The following is an 18954-nucleotide window of genomic DNA, read 5'->3' as shown; positions in this document are numbered from 1 at the left end:
TTTGTTTGTGTTGGAGTTAGGTGAACCAAAATCTGCCTATGGAAAAATCCCTTTTTTTATTTTCGTACGGAAACCAAAAATTCTATTTGCCCGCCATTTACCTTGCAATTGGAAAAAAAAAATAAGTTTGCTGAACAGGCTGTTAAAACATTATTGTATATTTCAATCTGATTGATAATAATTTTTGTTTTTTTTTTCATTTTTGTAGCATACTTTTAGGTAGCTGATAAATCTAGTAGGATAGAAATATTCCCTTTATCTTATCGGACATCGTTTTTGAAAGAACACTTGTAAAAATAAACCAGTAAAGAAAGTCTTAAAGACGGGCGGGGCCGACTTTATGATACCCTACACCACGGATATCGGTTAAAAATATATATGGAAGCTATATCCAAATCGGAACCGATCTCGATAAAATTTGGCAAAGATATTTCTGAGCTGTATTTGATAGATTTTCCCAAATATTGTTGTCACGGAGTGCATATTAAGGCTGTGGGTAACAAATTCAACAAATCGGATAAACAGTATATATGGAAGCTATAGCTACATCTGAACGGATCTTCACCAAATTTGGCATACTAGCTTCTAGACTCAATTCGGTCGTAAGTGCCGAATTTCATCCAATTTGGGCAAATATTAGACGGTTGGTGTACAATAAAAGGTAAATCGGACGAAGTTATATATGGGAGCTATATCCAAATCCGAACCGATCTCGATAAAATTTGGCATACTTATTTTCAGGTCCAATCTGATCGTACGTGCAAAATTCCATACTATTCGGACTGATATTACACGTTTGGTGCACAATAAAAGGCAAATCGGACGAAGATATATATGGGAGCTATATCTAATTTTTAGCGATTATCTCCAATTTCAATAGGGTTAGTCTTTTGGGTCAAAAAAATGACTTGTGCAAAATTTCATCTGGATCGGTCAAACTCGTAACAGCAACCTGTACTTTGTTTACAAAAATACGTAGACGGACGGACGGACGGACATGCATAAATCGACTCAGAATGTGATTCAATGCACAGATCATCAAAAGGAACTATGGGTCTATCTCGTTTCCTTTTGCCTGTTACAAATAAATGCACAAAGACATAATACCCTGACCACCTTGTGGTGTAGGGTATAAAAAGATTAATTGATTCAATATTTTCTCGCATTAAACTACGAAAACTTCTTAAAATGACTCTATGCTTTATGTGACTATGTTGGTTTATGAAATTTATATGGACATGTACTTATTTAAATGATCATGAGTGTGTTATGAAATGAGAGAAAGAGAGTGATTTGCCAAATACAATTAACATTTAAGAGAACAATGGAATGTTCTCTTCATTTACCCAACACCAGACACTTAATTTAGATTAGATTATTGGTCTTAGATTAAAATCGGTTTTCCTCCTACCTTCCTCATTGTCCGGTAATTTCGAATATCCCTGGGATATTCGTATTCCGAAAAATGTATTCATGTTCGCAATGTGTGTGTGTGTGTTTGTTGTTTTAATAAATTGTTTTTTTGAGTTTCACTTTAGCGACATTTGGTTGTTGGCAGCACATGGAGCATTTTGTTTACCATTCAGTTGAGGTGACTTGATTCGCGAATAAAACACAGCAGCCGGACTGACTATGACTTCGAGTAGAATTCTTTTTTTTTTAATGGAACCAAAATGCTAATGGCCTTTCGAATAAAACATTTGAAAAACACTTCTTTTAAGGGGGCAAATTCTTTTTTAAAACATTATGTATTTTATTGTTGTGGTTCGTTTTTTTTTTATTTGTTTATAGCGCGTTACTGTTGTTGCCGTCACAATTGCGAGGTGTACCTTTAGTTTTGTGTTTTTCAAAAAATTGTTATGACTTTATTTTGTTTTCTTTTCCTCAATTCATTCTCCAATAATCGAGAAGAAAAAGCGAAACTGAGAAAGCCATTACATGGCGATACTCCGGTGGCCGATTAAAGGTGGGTGTATTACAGTGGTGGACAAAATTTTGAGTTACAAAAATACAAACCCTAGGTCTCTTTGGACCAAATCCGTTTTAGGACATTTGAAGAAGATCTATGGGTATCTGATCTGATCAAGATCTGTTGTGAAGATGGGACATATCGGTTCATTCCTTCTTGTACCTCCCCCACAAAAGGGTCAAAACTTGGAATAACCATAGAACTCATAAAACGCGAAGTAAACTTCCGATTATTTTCAAACTCGGCACATCCTAATATTTCTATCAATACAATATTTGATGTGAAGATAGAATATATCGGGCCGCACCTTCTGGTACCTCCCCCACGTGGGGGTCAAAATCTTGTATAAACCAAACGCTCATAAAATGTGAAATAATCTTCCGATTCTCCTCAAATTTCACACATCTCATTATTTTTATTGACACAAGATCTGGTGTGAAGATGGGACATATCGGCCCACTCCATCAAGTACGTCCCCCACGAAGGAGTCACAATTTTGAATAACCATGATTCTCATAAAACGCGAAACGAACATCCAATTATTTTTAAACTCGGTACATCCCAATATTTCCATCGACAACAAATCTGATGTACAGATAGAATATATCGGACCATCCCTTCTGCCCCCCCCCCCCCCTCAAAGGGTTAAAATTTCAGATAATTATGACCCCCATAAAATGCGAAATAAGTGATCGATTCTCTTAAAATTCCATAAATCTAAACTTTTTTTAAAACAAGATACGAAATGGACAAAATTGCCCCACTTCTTCGGAACCTCCACAAAAAAGTCGACTGATACAGTTTTAACTGTTTTTTTTTTTTTTAACATTTTTCCAGGGGTAGGTCTTTGTACCCAGATCCGGGAAAGTATTTTTTTTTCTTAGGGAACGGACCAGAATATTTGACTCGAGTTCGAGTTGACATTTTCCACGCGTAGGTCTTTGTACCCAGATCCGGGAAAGTATTTTTTTTTCTTAGGGAACGGACCAGAATATTTGACTCGAGTTCGGGTCCTGGGGTTAGGATTAGTCCAAGGGCAACTAAACAATATAGGTATCATTCGAAAGCTAGCGGTCAGATGGTGGGTTCATTAAAAACGATTCTGAAGTTATATTTAAATCATAGTTTTTTGGACCAAATCTTATAAAATCCCAAAAATTTGAGTCCAAGACCCAGATCTACAAAACCGATATGAAAATATAGATATATAATATTATTGTTTTTTTGTTTTTTCTTTAAATTCTTCAAAAGTCTAAAACATTTTTATACTTTTGTAAGTAACCGGACTTCATCCTTAGGGTGAATATATTCGGAACTCGGAAAAGTTAGATCCATATTTGTGGAGAAAATCTCAATTTCATGATTTTTATTTAATAATTTAAGAGTGTAGTCTATAATGTATGATATAGATTTAAATACCCCATATTGGCTCCATTGTCGATTTTTTATGGGTTTTTCAAAAAGTTCCGGCACCCAAATACCTGTTTTTTGTATTACTCCGGCACCGGTTCACCATATGACCATTTTTTTTGAATAGGTATTTCCATAAGCTTTCAACAGAACTGATTTTTTGTCTATACCAATTTTGTAGAACCGGATAAAAACCGAATTTTGTGTCCGAACTTACGGGTCGAATAACCGGGTAACCGGGTTTCCCCCCACAAAAAAATTACTTGGCCGCAATCAGGTTGAAGATACCTACATGTGACAAAAATTTCAAGTCAATCCGAGTATAACCCTTAAAAGTCAGTTTAAGCCGGTATTTTTATTAGCTTTCAAATGATATATATTTTGTTTAAAACGGTTTTGTAGATCCAGGTCTAACCCGGATCATGGATCCGGGGTATTCGGGAAAATTTCCGGGTCCGTCCCAAAAAAAAATTATTTACGGGTTGAAAAAAAATCCAAAAAAAACAGTAAAGAATGTCTTGAAGTCGGGCGGGGCCGACTTTATGATACCCTATACCACTTTGCTAATTTAGTAGAGCTCCGCATAACAATTAAAAGTTTTTATGGGAGAATTCCATCATACACGCTAAGATTTTAGTTATAATTTAAAGTTCAAAAGACTAAATAAATTCGGACTTGTATTGCCCATTTGATATATATGGGAGCTATATCCAAATCTGAACCGATCTTGATAAAATTTGACAAAGATATTTCTGAGCTGTACTTGATATATTTCCCTGAATATCGTTGTTACGGAGTGCATATTACGGCTGTGGGTAACAAATACAACAAATCGGATGAACAATATATATGGGATCTATAGCTATATCTGAACCGATCTTCACCAAATTTGACATACTAGCTTCTGGACTCAATTCGGCCGTAGGTGCCAAATTCCATCCCATTTGGACAAATATTAGACATTTGGTGCACAATAAAAGGTAAATCGGACGAAGTTGTATATGGGAGCTATATCCAAATCTGAACCGATCTCGATAAAATGTAGCAAATGTATTTCTGAGTTGTATTTCATATATTTCCCCAAATATTGTTGTCACAGAGTGCATATTACGGCTGCGGAGGACTAAAATAACAAATCGGATGAACAATATATATTGGAGCTATAGCTATATCTGAATCGATTTCGATCAAATTTGGCATACTTATTTTTAGGTCCAATCTGATCGTATGTGCAAAATTCCATACTATTCGGACTGATATTAAACGTTTGGTGCACAATAAAAGGCAAATCGGACGAAGATATATATGTGGGAGCTATATCTAAATTTTTACCGATTATCTCCAATTTCAATAGGGTTCGTCCTTGGGCCAAACAAATTATCTGTGCAAAATTTCATCCGGATCGGGCAATAAATGCGAACTGTACTTTGTTTACAAAAATACATCGACAGACGGACGGACAGACGGACATGTATAAATCGTCTCAGAATGTGATTCTATGCAGATCATCAAAAGGAACTATGGGTCTATCTCGTTTCCTTTTGCCATTTACAAACAAATGCACAACGACATAATACTCTGACCACCTTGTGGTGTAGGGTATAAATATCATTTCCGGAATCAAGGTGCCAATAACTACCGCTTCAAAAATTAAAAAAAAATATCGAAGAGTTTTCTAAACTAAGGTTGAGGCAATTTTTAATCCAAAATCAAAATATCTCCGAAGATTTATGATTTATAGGTCCACTTCTACAGGTAAATCTCGCAAAAACGTCATTCAAAATTAATATAAAGGAACGAATTCTTTCTCACTTGTGACCAACTTAACCATGCTCTTTGAAAGCCACAACATATTAATTAATTAATTTTTTTATTTATATTTGTTTATTCATTTATTTTTTATTTTTTTTTTTGTAACTCCAAATTTGTCCACCACTACTTAATGAGTTTATGAGCTTCCTCTTCTTCTTCTTCTGCTGAACTCATTTAACTCTCCGACTCACATAAGGAACACCAAAACCGATTAGCTTAGAAAGAAAGAAGAAGTGAAAACAAAAAAAAAAAAAAAACAAAACTAAAGAACATTAGTGGACTTTGCGATTAAAAAAACGGAACACACAGAAGTTTTCAGTTGAAAGAGTCGTTGGCTGGCTGGCTTGTTACGCATTCATAGTTTGCGTTCTCTGTTTTTTTTTAATATTTTTTTTTTAATAAAAAACACACATCACTGAGAAACACACGTTTTAAAAACAAAACACACACTCTTCATCTGCACATTTCCAATTAAAATACTAAATTAGATTTGATTATTTCGAATTATTCATCGAATGTCGTTGAAACAGCGCCCAATCAAACGGAGATCAAGCGAATCAATGAATTTTGCTTTGGCGTTTTTTTTTTTTGGTTCATCTTAAAATCAAAACTGCTCCAGATAAATGCATTGCCATTCGAGAAGATGTATACAATCGTTGTTTGAAAAAAAAAATTCGATTCAATAATATATTGAGATGTATGTATGTCGGTATCGAAAAAAGCAAAAAAAATATTTGCATAATGATGGGAATCTCAATTTTTTTTTTTGTTTTTGCATTCAAATTCGGGTTCAATTTCTTCTAACATTTCAATCACCTGGGACAGGGTGAATGTTTTTCAACTGAGTGTTCGTCGCTTTATTCAGACCAACACAAGTGACAGCAACAACAACAACAAACACAGCGTGTAGATGATGTTGAATTAGCAATGCATGGACGGCGAGAATTACACTGGGCAACAAAGAAAAGTCTGCTCAACTTTAGTTTAGCAAAAATTCTCAGATTTTTATTTTTTTTTTTTTTTTTTTTTTTGGAAAAAATTTTCAGGGGTAAGTTTTTGTACCATTCGGGGAGAAAAATTTTTTTTTCATGGGAGACGGATCCCCTTATCCGTACAATAGACCTGATGTCCGTGTTGCAGGTATGTCAAACGCAGTCGAACCAAACTTTTTTCTAAATTAGATGTTTTTTTAAGTAGTGGGCTTGAGGTTTTCTTCTCTGTGTATAGAAGACTTTTATCTTTGGATTCAGTAAAAATAAAAGCACGTATTGTAATATTTTGGAAAGGTGACAGCTCCAACTATAATTTGCCATATATTTCGTGGAATCGGAAAATTGGATCTTTTTCGAAATATTGGGGATTTTTTAAAAATCCGGGTCCAAAAAATCGGATTAAATTGGATAGATTAGATTTCAAATGAAATTATCCACATCAGGCCCTGCACTAACCCAAGTCATTAACCTGAACAATAAATATCCGGGTCCATCCCTGAAGAAAAAACATTTTCCGGAATATCCGGAATAAAAAATCTAGAATTGTTCCCATGCCTAATCAAAATAACGATCAAATGTCTTCTTGGACCAAATCCGTTTCAGGACATTTGGAGTAGATTCTTCCGACCGTCTGTCCGGCTAGTGCGCACGATAACTCTCGAAATGTTATTATGAAACATAGATCGAGTGCGGAGAAACTTAAAATCGAGAAACTTAGATCGAGAGTGCGGTCCACTTCTTCTGGCACCTCCACCACAAAAGGTCAATAATTTTACAGAAAAAAAATTGCCGCATAGGACAAGAAGAGATCATCCAATTTTCTGTAAAGGTCAAATAGTTTCCGAAGTATTACCACACCTCGGGGAATTCTCTGTTTCACTCTATGCGTTCTGGACCTTTTTTTCCCGAATTCCACGCGTGAACGCCGCGTGATTTCTAACGTTTCAAACTCATTCAGATGGTAGTTCTCTCTGCATCCTCCAACAGTGAGACGTGGTAGACTGTATCAAATGCTTTTGATAGGTCAAGGGCTGCCAACACTGTTCAATGACATGGCTTGTTCTGGTTAAATCCTCAACTGATATGTGTGGATAGTGTGTGTAATCCTGCTGTAGAACAACTTAATAGATTCCTCTGATGCTACAAGGGGAGCAAACCTTCAAGATTCTTTGCTACTAGCGACAAAAGCGAAATTTGCTGTCACCCTTGCCTAGCTTCAGTAGCGGAATCACCCACATCATCTCTAGGCCTCCAGGGAACGATGTAACTGGCTAGCGACAGGTTAAGAACTTTTTTCAGGTACTCAACTCTACTTGTTTCAACCTTACCATTGAGATTCCGTCTAAGCCCAACATTGGATGACTTAGCGTTTCGAATGACATTTGCAACATCAGCCATCGTAAACTGTGGTAGTATCCTTGGCGGGAAGATATCTAATTCGACATAGTAATCTTAGATTCACCATATTGCCCGACAAATTGTCTGTCACCGTTACGGCGATTAAAAGTGACATAGGACCTATCACCTTTTTTCTCAGAGTTCGAGAGCGATGTAACCGTATCCCACAGCTCACTCATATCGCTTCCAATGTTGCAAAACTTCAGATGGTCTTGCCATTTTTTCCCCTCATTGTCCTGTACCACCGTCTGGCTTCCACTGTAAATTAGGCTTCCGAAAAACTCACCCGAATTTGTTCGAAAAGTGAAACTCACTCGAATTCGAGCGAGTGCTCTCCTGGGAGCAAAAAAAAATGAGCAAAATCAATTTTTCAATGTCGTCCGAATATAAGAATGAGGAGAATATGCTCTCCTCGTTTTTGGGTGGGAGAATTTTTTTTTTCAAAATCGAGCAGATTCCAGCACAAAACAAAATATTGAAGAGTAGACTCCGTAAAAACTCTGTTTCTTCGAGCAGTTCTTCTCGCAAGAAGGTACCGCTTCTGAGTGAAAATGTGCCACTCTGCAGTAAATTCACTGACGGAGATTATCACGCTCATTTGCTAGTCCCTCTGCTTCTGCAGGGAAATTAGGTCCTATTTCGAATATTCGACCAAATGATGATATCTCGCAAATCCTTTTTGCTACCCGAAAATCAGAAGGGTTGGGTAGATCTCTGAAGCGAAAATAGGGGCTGATTGAAGATCAGTCAGCGCTGATTTTTTGTATATCTATACATGTTTCACTTTGTTTCTTTCGTCACGTTGTTTGTCCTATAAACATCACTTCGAAAAAAGATTAATTCAAAAAATTGGAGACCCTTCTTCTTCTTTCAATCCGGTGTTGGGTCCAATCTTGAAGCGAGTCAGGAGAATTCTTGGAAATTTTCAATTTCCATTAACCTCAAAGTTTCTTGTAAAAGTTGCCCAGTGTAACCTTCTAAGGGCCAAGTCAATGTTATTTTTGTATTGGTGCCATCCATGCATTCGTTAGTGTTCTTTCCCCTTAACCACAAAATAAAAAACCGAATCATTTCAAAGTATATATTATATCCTCCACCTTGGAAAGAAGGGTATATTAACTTTGTGATTCCGTTTGTAACATCCCTAAAGATTCGTAAAGTATAACATTCTAAGTCGATTTAACGATGTCCGTCTGTCCGTCTGTCTGTTGAAATCACGATACAGCCCACATTATTTGACGTAGAGCGTCAATATTAAGCAGAACAATTTGTATTGGGTCTAGAATGGTTGGTGTTGAAAATGAGATATATCGGTCCACGATTTGGTATAGCCGCCATATAACGGTACCTTCCGATATTCGTTATTTTTCATGATTTTTGCCTCAGTTTTTAACGGATTTGTCTGAAAATTGGTATTTGTAGGTCAAAACGGGTCCTAGTTCATGTGGTGAAATATTGTATGTATAGGTCCACGATTTGGTATAGCCGCCATATAACGATACATCCCGATTTTTGGTATTTTGATGATTTTTGCCACATTTTTTCACGGATTTGTCTAAAAATTGGTATTTATTGGTCATAATGGGTTCTAGATCGTGTGGCGAAACATTGTATGTATAGGTCCACGATATGGTATAGCCCCTATATAATGATACCTCCCGATATTCAGTATTTTGATGGTTATTGTCACATTTTTTCACCGATTTACCTAAAAATTGGTATTTGTTGGTCATAATGGGTCCTTGTCCGTGTGGCGAAACATTGTATGTATAGGTCCACATTTTGGTATAGATCCCATATAACGATACCTCCAGATATTCGATATTTTGATGATTTTTGCCACTTTTTTTTTCGCGGATTTGTCCAAAAATTTAGTATTTGTGTATTCTAATGGGTTCTAGTTCTTGTGGCGAAACATTGTATTTATAAGTCCACGTTTTGGTATAGCCCCCATATAGCGGTACCTCCCGATATTCGATATTTTGATGATTTTTGCCATATTTCCCCACGTATATGTCAAAAATTGGTATTGTGGGTCACAATGGGCTCTAATGTTTCCTTTACCCTAAGGTGGAGGGTATTAAAAGTTAGGCCCGGCCGAACTTAATGTTTTTTTACTTTTTTTTTTTCTACAAAAGACCCATTAGCGTTGCCATATTTGCAAATCTGTTTTCTCTCAATTATTAATGATTGGAAGAATAATCTCTCGAGAAAAATGTTTTACGCGAGAGTAATGCTCTCATGATTGAACTGGCTGTTTGTGACTCATTCTCATAACACGTTCATGTTTGTGAGTGTTTGAAAGGTGATGAACATTTTCATTGCATATTTCTGAGAGTAGCACAATTGCTCTCCAAATGTTTGCTGGGAATAAACTGCTTTGTTTTGATAAGGAATTTATTACCGAATTGGCCAGAAGCGTGTCACATTAATTGTTTAACGTGAAATTTACTAAGCACAAACTAGTGTCACTCAATGTTGCGATCGAAGCTTTATTTTCAAACAAAATTCCGATAACATACCTCCCATCCGTGTTAATCACCCCAAGCATTTTCTTATTAAATGCTAGAGCACTAAAGTACAACCCATTGTTTATGGGAGGTGGAAAACACCATCACATAACAATGGTAAGTACTGCTGTCATTAACATCACTGGGTGGTTCCCGGTGGTGGGAGGAGATGTGCGAAGGTGGGGTTACCCATCGTGTAATGAAATCTCTTTTTGATAATTGCCAATAATAAACGCCACATATCTATAATTATTTATGAGGAGGTATTTTATGTGAATATATTTTGGCATTGTTGTTGTTTTTATTGTTGTTGTAACAACAATGTAAATTACTAATGGCAATTGGAAGAAGGCCAATAATTGTTACACGCAATGACTGAACTTTGCTAAAACACGTCATGTTTAGACTATCGTTGTTTTAAGTTTTATTTATTTATTTTTTCGGTCAAGTGCGGGGATTTTTCTTTTTTTTTGGTTCGCAATAATGTTGAGGCGGGTGTTCTTGAAAATTATTTGCTGGTGTTTTTGGAATTTTAATTGGATGCGTTTTTTTATTTTGTTTTTACTATTGTAAAATCGCTTATGTTATGTAATTTACAAGTTAAATATGAATTTTAAATGTCCTACTACTTTATGGTAAAGCAGGGCTTATGGTAAAATCAAGAAGGTAAATTTATTTCAAATAAGCACCCATCTCTGAATTTTCTGTAATTTAATTTCTGAAATGTTAGTGCATAGATAACATATTCCCTTCTCTGATATGTGTATAGAGACCATTAAAAGACTTCAAGTAATCTATTTTAATTTATAACACATCTTGGATGAAGAAAATCTCCAACCAATGGCTATAGTTCCCCTATAACACGAAAACTTCTATTACACCCATACATACTCACATACTTATATACATACAGGGTGAGATGAAAAAACTGCAACCAACTTCAGACTGCTGTCATTTCTAAGCCACTTGTCCGACAGCTGTTAGAATTATTCCAGGGAAGGCTCATTATAATGTTTACAAGCGTACAAATGCATTTTGGTGAGAAATTTACCAAAACAAAGTTATTCGTGATGTCGGAGTTCAAGCGCGATAGTGGAATTTCTTTATATTTGGCTGGAAAACCACAAGTGGCTATCGTTAGAGCACTCCAGCATTTAAATGAGAATAAATCTTTTGTGTCTCGCATACCACCGCTCCTTACCGTGATATTGGTAGCGTAGCCAGACGTCAATGAAGTGGACGGACGAAGAAAACAGCAACATCAGCGGAAATGGTTCGAAAAATAAAGAAGTGACTAGATCGAAACCCGCGTCGCAGTGGCCGAAAAATGGCTTGTGAGCTAAACATATCGCAATATTCTATTCGGCAAAGATTGAAAAATGAGCTCGGGGTGGTAAAGCCATTGAAGTTCCAAAAAGTGCAAGAATATACACCGCAACCGAAAGAAAATTGACTCAAAAGAGCCAAAGAGTTGCTTCGCTTGGCCCAAAAAGACGAACTGCACTGCCGAATTTGGTTTTCTTCGATGAGAAAACATTCGTTGTCTAGCAGTTTGTAAACAAAAAAATGATCATGTTTACTTGCCAAAGAGGTCAGCTGAAAATGGGCACCTTCGGTTGGCCACCAGAACTCAAGCGCCGGCAATGGTGATGGTGTGGGCCGCCATAACAACCGATGGTCGCTCTCCGCTTGTATTAATCGACCGTGGCATCAGAATAAATGGCGAATATTATCGCGAAAATATTCTGGTGGCTATATTAAAGGCTTGGTCACGCAAACATTTTGGCCGCAGACCTTGGACATTCCAATAGGACTCAGCACCATCGCACTCAGCACAATTATGACAAAATGAGATTCCTCGCTTAATTTCCAGCGCACATTGACCACCAAAACCTCCGGATACGAATCCGTTGGACTATTGTGTCTGGAGTACTTTGGAAAGCTAGGTTGGCACTAAAAAATACCAAAGTGTCGATCACCTCAAGCAAGCGCTTCGCCGGGAATGGGCCAAAATGCTGCAGAGCAACATTAGGGCAGTGTGTGACGGTTTCATTGGCCGTTTGAAGGCCATAATTCGCGCCAAAGATGACCAATTCGAAAAAAAATCTAAACTTATTCTAAAATTTAATGCTATTTCCGACATTTTTTTCATTCATTAATTAAAATTTAAGAAAAATGTAAAAATTATGCAGTTTTTTATCTCACTCTGTTTCTATTCTCTATTTCCCAATATTTAGGATAGAACTTCGGATTTTAATAGAGATCTTTGGATTGAATGCACAATAGTTGCTGAGGAAAATGAGCCTTTTTGGAAAAATCTCCTTGTAAGGGTAACTCCGATTTAAATTTTTGGGTGGGGTGGTTTGCCTTTTAGTTTCCCTTTAGTTTGAGTTCTTTTTATTGAGGAATGTTATTTACAAAAATGTATTAATATAGGTCCACCCTATAGAGAGCTTGCATTTCATAATTTTTATGCAATTCGGAATTTCCCGTGCAGTTTCCGTACCGCCAACCCTGTTTTGATTATTCATTTCTGAAAATTATGTGTTTTTTTTTTTTTTTTTTTTTTTTTGTAAAAACAAATTTAGGAGAACCATTTGTATTTAAGTAATTTTGTTATGAGACGTAAATGTATCAACAATTAGATAAAAATCATTAAAATTGTAAAAGTTTATTATTCAATTAACCCTTTGTGCACCAACACAAATTGCAAGTGGTTGATGTCTTTGCTAATACAAATTTACAATTTATCTTCACGAATATATTTCAACATAGGTCCATGTTTCGGAATAGCGAAATTATATTTGACCAACCACAGTACTTTTATGATATGTTGTATATAGTCAGACTTATTTTAACGTACTTTTGGTCAAGGTCCGTGTCATGATGATGATGAAGAAAATGCGGCTTGTCGAGTTATGAAATGTGCAATGAATAAAAATGATTTGATTTTAGGCTCTGATGAAGCTATTTTTTGTGGGGATGTGAGTTCAAAATTACTGTTTTTTAAAACTATGGATGTTAAACATGATGATTAACAAAAAATGCAAAGCAGCATATAAAATACAATTAAATAAAAAATATAAACAAATAAATAATAAAATAAAAAAATGCTTAAAAAGGCTTACGGATTTGTCGTCTTCTCATGTTGGCGCTACAAAACAAATCAAGCAACTATTTTATTTTTACTTTTTCACACTAAAGCAAACAAAAAGGGAAGAACTCTTTTTTGCTTTTCAGGCACTATTTGCAGCTGTAAAGAACAAAAAATAAATAAAAACAAAATATGTGTAAAATTTTAATTTAAAAATAAAAATATAAAAAAAATTTAAATTAAAAATGAAATGGGAAAGATCTTCTGCTAATAGAAGGCATTCAAGAGATGTGATCCAAATAAAAGTTAATTTACAAATATTCTGCAGAGAGAAGACCTTTAAAAGAGCAATTATGCACGCTAGTGTTGATGTCTCTTATTCTCCGTCATGAGTAATTTTCAACAATGGTTTCTAAAAAATAATTTTTAAGCTAATTATATCCTCAGCCATATGGCTACATTTTACTCATAGAAATAGAAAGGATTATTCGTTTTTGTGCTAGCTTTTGTAGAAAATGGACAATATCGATCCACTCCATAACTTCTCCACAAAGGGTCAAAAATTGGAATAATTATAACCGATCGTCTTAAAATTTCCCACATCTCAATATGTTAATTCACACAAGATCTGGTGTGAAGATGGAATATGTAGGTTCATTCCTTCTTGTGCATCCTCCAATATTTTTTATCAGTATTAGAGGAAGATGAATACTTCCGACCCCTACATATGCTCTTTACTTCATTTAGTACACAGCTTTACTTTATCTCTTTACTTATCGTCTATTACAAGTCTCCATTCAATACTGAATTGACTGAATGTCGTCCTACACACTCGTATTTATATGTCCCCATATATTCATGGAAGTTTCGGGAATCCCAATACAGGATGTTCTGTAATATTCCAACGAATTGACGACCACGCTCATTCGTCTACACAAACAAACGAATGTATGTAAACAACAAAGGGGACCGTAATTATAAATACGAGTGAGTAAGAGAAAACAATAAATGACATCACAATGTGTACTGTAAAGCTAATACTGGTACAAAAAGAAAGACATAGGGAAGAAAATAAAACAATACAATATAAAAAAACAGGTAAGTTCGGGGACCGATACTATCCACCATCAGAGAAAATAAATACATTTTTTATATTTTCTGTATATTTTTCGTTGGATACCCAACTAAAATGGCAAATTGCAAGATGAATATTGTTTATTAAGACTACCGTAAAATGTTGCAAAATATCCATCAAAATACTAATATGCGGCCAATTATTAGGAAGGAAGTCCATTGAAAAATCTGTCTAAATTCATCAAAAATGAAATATAGAGGGTGTAACATTATATAGGGATGAGGTAACTCCTGGACATATATAGAAAATTATAGGCTAGAGGAAGACAATTCCATAAAATAATTTGATAAAATCTTTAAAATATCGAATATTTGGGGGTAGCCCTATCTACACAACTTTTTCTCAGAGTAATAAGTACCGATTAAGAATTTCCCATATCAGATTCCATACAAATCCACTGAAAATTTTGGCTAAGACCATCAAAAATATGGCTACAGAGACTATATATCATTTGATACCGCCCAAAAATTGCCTCATCGAAGTAATGGCTTTAGACACTAGGCTTCTTCGGACCAAATCCGTTACAGGGCATTTAGAGTCGATCTAAGCGATAACTTTCGAAGGGAGTATCCGATTTGATCCAAACTTAGTACATCGTAATATTATTGTCAAACTTTGATCGAGTTCGGAGATGGGCAATATCGGTCCATTCCTTTTGGTACCTCCACCACAAAATTTCAATATTTTCAAAGAGAATAATTTACCGCACAGAAAAAGAAAGCATAATTCGATTTGGCTCCAACTTTGCAAATGCTACTATTTGTATTAGTGCTACTTCAGGTGCGACAATGGACAATATCAGCCCACTCCATAAAGTAACTCCCCTAAAAAAGGTCAACATTTTGAAAAAATATATATCTTATAAAAAAGTCCGAATAACTTCAAATTACATACACCACAACATTTTTTTTAAAACAAGGTCTGGTTTTAAGATGGAATATATCGGTCCACTCCTTCGTGTACCTCCTCCACAAAGGGCCAAAGTTTTAAATAATTCTAACTGTTATAAGATGTGAAATAAATATTTTTATTAACCCAAGATTTGGTGTGAAGATGAAATATATCGGCCCACCCCTCCTGGTATCACCCCCACATAGGGTAAAAATTTTCATTCAAATTTGACACATCTCAATACTTCTATTAACGCAATATTTATAATAAAGATGGTGGAGATCGGACCATTCCTTCTGGTACCTTCCCCACAAAGGATTAAAATTTTCAATAAGCAAAACGATCATGCAATCCCATATAAGCATCCAGTTCTCCTTAAATAATATCAGCCCACTCCATGATCTGCTATGAAGATGGACCACTCCTTCTGGTACCTCCCATACAAAGGGTCAAATTTTAAATATCCATTAAGCACATAAAACGCAAAATTAACATTCGATTCCATTCAGACTTGGCACATCTGAATATTTCAATCACGGTGGAGATCGGATCATTCCTTTTGGTACCTCCTTCACAAACGGTCAACGTTTTGAATAACCAATACGTTTATAAAATCCGAAATAAGCATCAGGTTCTCTTTATATTTCACACAACCCATTACTTGCACTAACCAAAGATATGTTATGAAGATGGGATATATCGGTCCGTTCCTTCTGGTACCTCCTCCACAAAGACTCAAAATGTTGAATATCCATATAAAGCGAAAATAACATAACAAGATCTGTTATAAAGATGGTAGAGATCGGACCATTTTTTTGTACCTACCCCACATATGGTTCCAGATTTTAAAAAAACAAAACGCTCAAAGAAAGAGAAATAAGCGCTCAACACTCTTCAAATTTCATACATAAAAACATTTTTGCTAACACAATATCTGCCAACCCCTTCTGATACCTTACCCACAAAGAGTCACAATTTTCAATACTTTTGTCTGTCATAAATAGCGAAACGACTCAGCGATTCTATACAACTTGCTATATCTAAATATATGCCCCCTCAGCCAGAATCCTGAAATGAATGTGGAATTTATGATTTCCCATAAATTGGATAAAAATGTTCGATTTTCTCATGATTTTGGCCATACCAATATGTTTATCTGTATTAGATGAAGTATGAAAATGGAATATTGCGGTCCACTATATCTGGTACCTCGGGCACATTTTCTAAAAATTATCACATATCTCATATCATAGTAAAGGAAATAGTCCAAACCTGGCACATCACAATATTTCTATCATATTTATTTTGGTCCGACAAGGTAATTGACAATATTAGGCCATTCCATTGGAACTTACTCCATAGATGGTCAACAATTTGAATAATCATAACAGAATTCAAAATATATTTAAATAATAGAGCATTGGTTGAGGGTATACATCTGTCGGCCAAGGCGACTAATACTTTTTAACTTGTTCCAATTCACCCAAACATGAATAATAATGGAGGAGAAATAATTCGCAAAGATGGCAACGCTAATTGGTCTTTTTCGTACCTTGTTTAATCTATTTGTTGTGCAAATTTCAAGTGTTTTGTTTTTTATTAAAATTAAGCAATTAAAATGAACTAAATTTAAATATTAGAAATCGAATAACGTTTTTGGATGTTGATAAGTCTGTGGGGAAACATAGGAAATTGAAAATATGCTTGTGAATGGGAAATTCCAACAAAGTTTCTTAATCGCCTTTTTAAGCCAATTATTGAAATAATATGCAAAAATAATTATAAAAACCTCCTGTAATTAAAATATACCAATTTGAAATATAGCATATAGTTATGATATAAAAAAACAATTAAATTGCTGGCTGGTATATATGACATTTGATTTTTGCTAGAAATATTCCAGTTTTCTTGTCAGATCTCTTTAGATTAGCAAGTGAGCAAGTTCTGGAGGAAAATACATTTTTTTCAAAGCAATCGAGATAACTACTTTTTCTCCTATCATTTTCCGATAGGAATTTTTATTTATAATAGCAAAACAAGGAATAGAGAGAGAGAAAAAACTCGTACGGAACTCTCATTCATGATTTGACTGACAATAGAACTATTATCATATGTTTATATGTCATTCTTTCAAATATAAAAGTTGTTGCATTTGAAAATGTTTTTTTTTTTAATTTTAGTAGTAATAAATTGTATAGTTTTGTAAATCCCCAAAACTCAGCTGAACTGCACATGTGCTTGTCTTATTGTATCTGCTGCTGTTGTTCGCCTCGTAATCATTTACGAAAATTGAGCCTGACTTTAGGGGAAATCCACTCAACATCACGTATTCTGTTCTATTCGTTTCTATCTGATTCCGTTTTAAGTAACTTTTTTCAACTATCACTTGACATAGAGTGACAGTAAATTAAAAATTTAAATGAAATTAGTTTTTGATTTATTTGCAGGTTTTTCAAAAAAATTATAAGCAATTAAAATTTGTGTTAAGTTTATTTTATAGCCTAACATTTTGTATTGCCGTAACATGGGCGGAGGTTTTGGAAATTTTAAAATATAGTCGGGATCTATACATAATACGGTAATCGAAAGTTGTCGAATTCTTCCAATCACGAATAATTGATGAAAAATAATTTGTGAAGATGGCAACGCGAATGGGGTTTTTTCGCACTTTGTGTAACCTACATTGGTGAAAAAATTTGACGTGCTTTTGTTTTTTTTTTAAGCTCTAACAGACGGATAAGGCTTTTACACATGTGCTATCAAATTTTCCATATGTTGAAGTTGTACACATCATGTGATACATGGGCGAAATTGAAGGTGTGAAATATATGAGTAAAGTACAGAAGTACTTTTTCGATCACAGCGAGTCCTATTTCCATCGGAAAAATATAATTTAATCAAAAGTGTTGTGTCAACATATAAAAATATGCATTTTGCAATGTGCATTTCGCAGATTAATTTCGTAAATGGACCATGTCGGTCCACGTTTTTTGTATAGACCCCATATAAAGGTACCTACCAATATGATACCTACCAATTTTGATGAATTTAGCGATATATTTTACCGGAAATATTTAAAAGTTCGTATTTAATTTATTTCAAAGTTCGTCTTGTTTAAAGTTTCGTAGTTGATGTTCGTAATGGGTACTACAACCCCCTATAAGGGTTATCATTTGAGAGTATTTTTCTACGTTGTTTTTTTTTTTTTTTTTTTTTTTTTTGAAAAATTTAAGTTCCTTCGAAATGGTGGAGGGGTTCTTGGGTGGTTTTGGGATATGAGTTCTTCTAGAAAATAGAAAGGAATACTTCAAAGTCTTCTCTGGATGGAACCATTCTAGAGGTCTTCTAAAGATGGAATACATTCTTCTTCTTAATTCTATGTCTACCCTGTGCCATCTTCTGCAATTTATTCAATTTTAATTTCTATTTCCTAGTGTAGGGTATAGTTATATATACAATTCGCCTTGACCATTCTCATTCATGTTTACTTGGCCGCCCAGATTTGCTGTTACCACCTGATGTCACTCAATTACAAGTAGTGTCCGTTCGTTCATACAACGCACAACCTTATCATGATATGTGTACTTATGCACGTCTATTTTAAACAAAAATGTATATGTTAAACCCATAAGCACAGGGGTGATCATAAAAAGAGCACAACCCAATAATATGATCAAGGATGTGAAAAATCTTAAAAACTTTGAGAGAAATATTTAGATATAGCAGGTTGTAAAGAATCGCTG

General features: G+C 35.0%; 1 protein-coding gene across 3 annotated transcripts in view; it reads right to left on the bottom strand.

The window, feature by feature from the left end:
• The window catches only part of LOC101889413 (solute carrier family 41 member 2), a 116307-nt gene that overhangs the window by 87359 nt on the left and 9994 nt on the right, over nucleotides 1-18954 (bottom strand). For 2 of the 3 annotated variants that reach the window (XM_011293934.3, XM_005182783.4), the window contains exon 2: nucleotides 13220-13344. In XM_011293934.3, coding sequence (XP_011292236.1) covers nucleotides 13220-13238 — 19 coding nt within the window. In that variant the 5' untranslated portion in view covers nucleotides 13239-13344. Of the gene's footprint in view, nucleotides 1-1411; nucleotides 1644-13219; nucleotides 13345-18954 lie in introns of those variants that run through there. The other variant, XM_011293933.3, reaches the window with a different exon arrangement.

Source organism: Musca domestica, unplaced genomic scaffold (genome assembly GCF_030504385.1).
Source record: "Musca domestica strain aabys unplaced genomic scaffold, Musca_domestica.polishedcontigs.V.1.1 2, whole genome shotgun sequence".
Lineage (NCBI taxonomy): Eukaryota > Metazoa > Arthropoda > Insecta > Diptera > Muscidae > Musca > Musca domestica.
The sequence above is the reverse complement of the archived record's forward strand: the minus strand, read 5'-3'. Positions and strand labels throughout refer to the sequence as shown.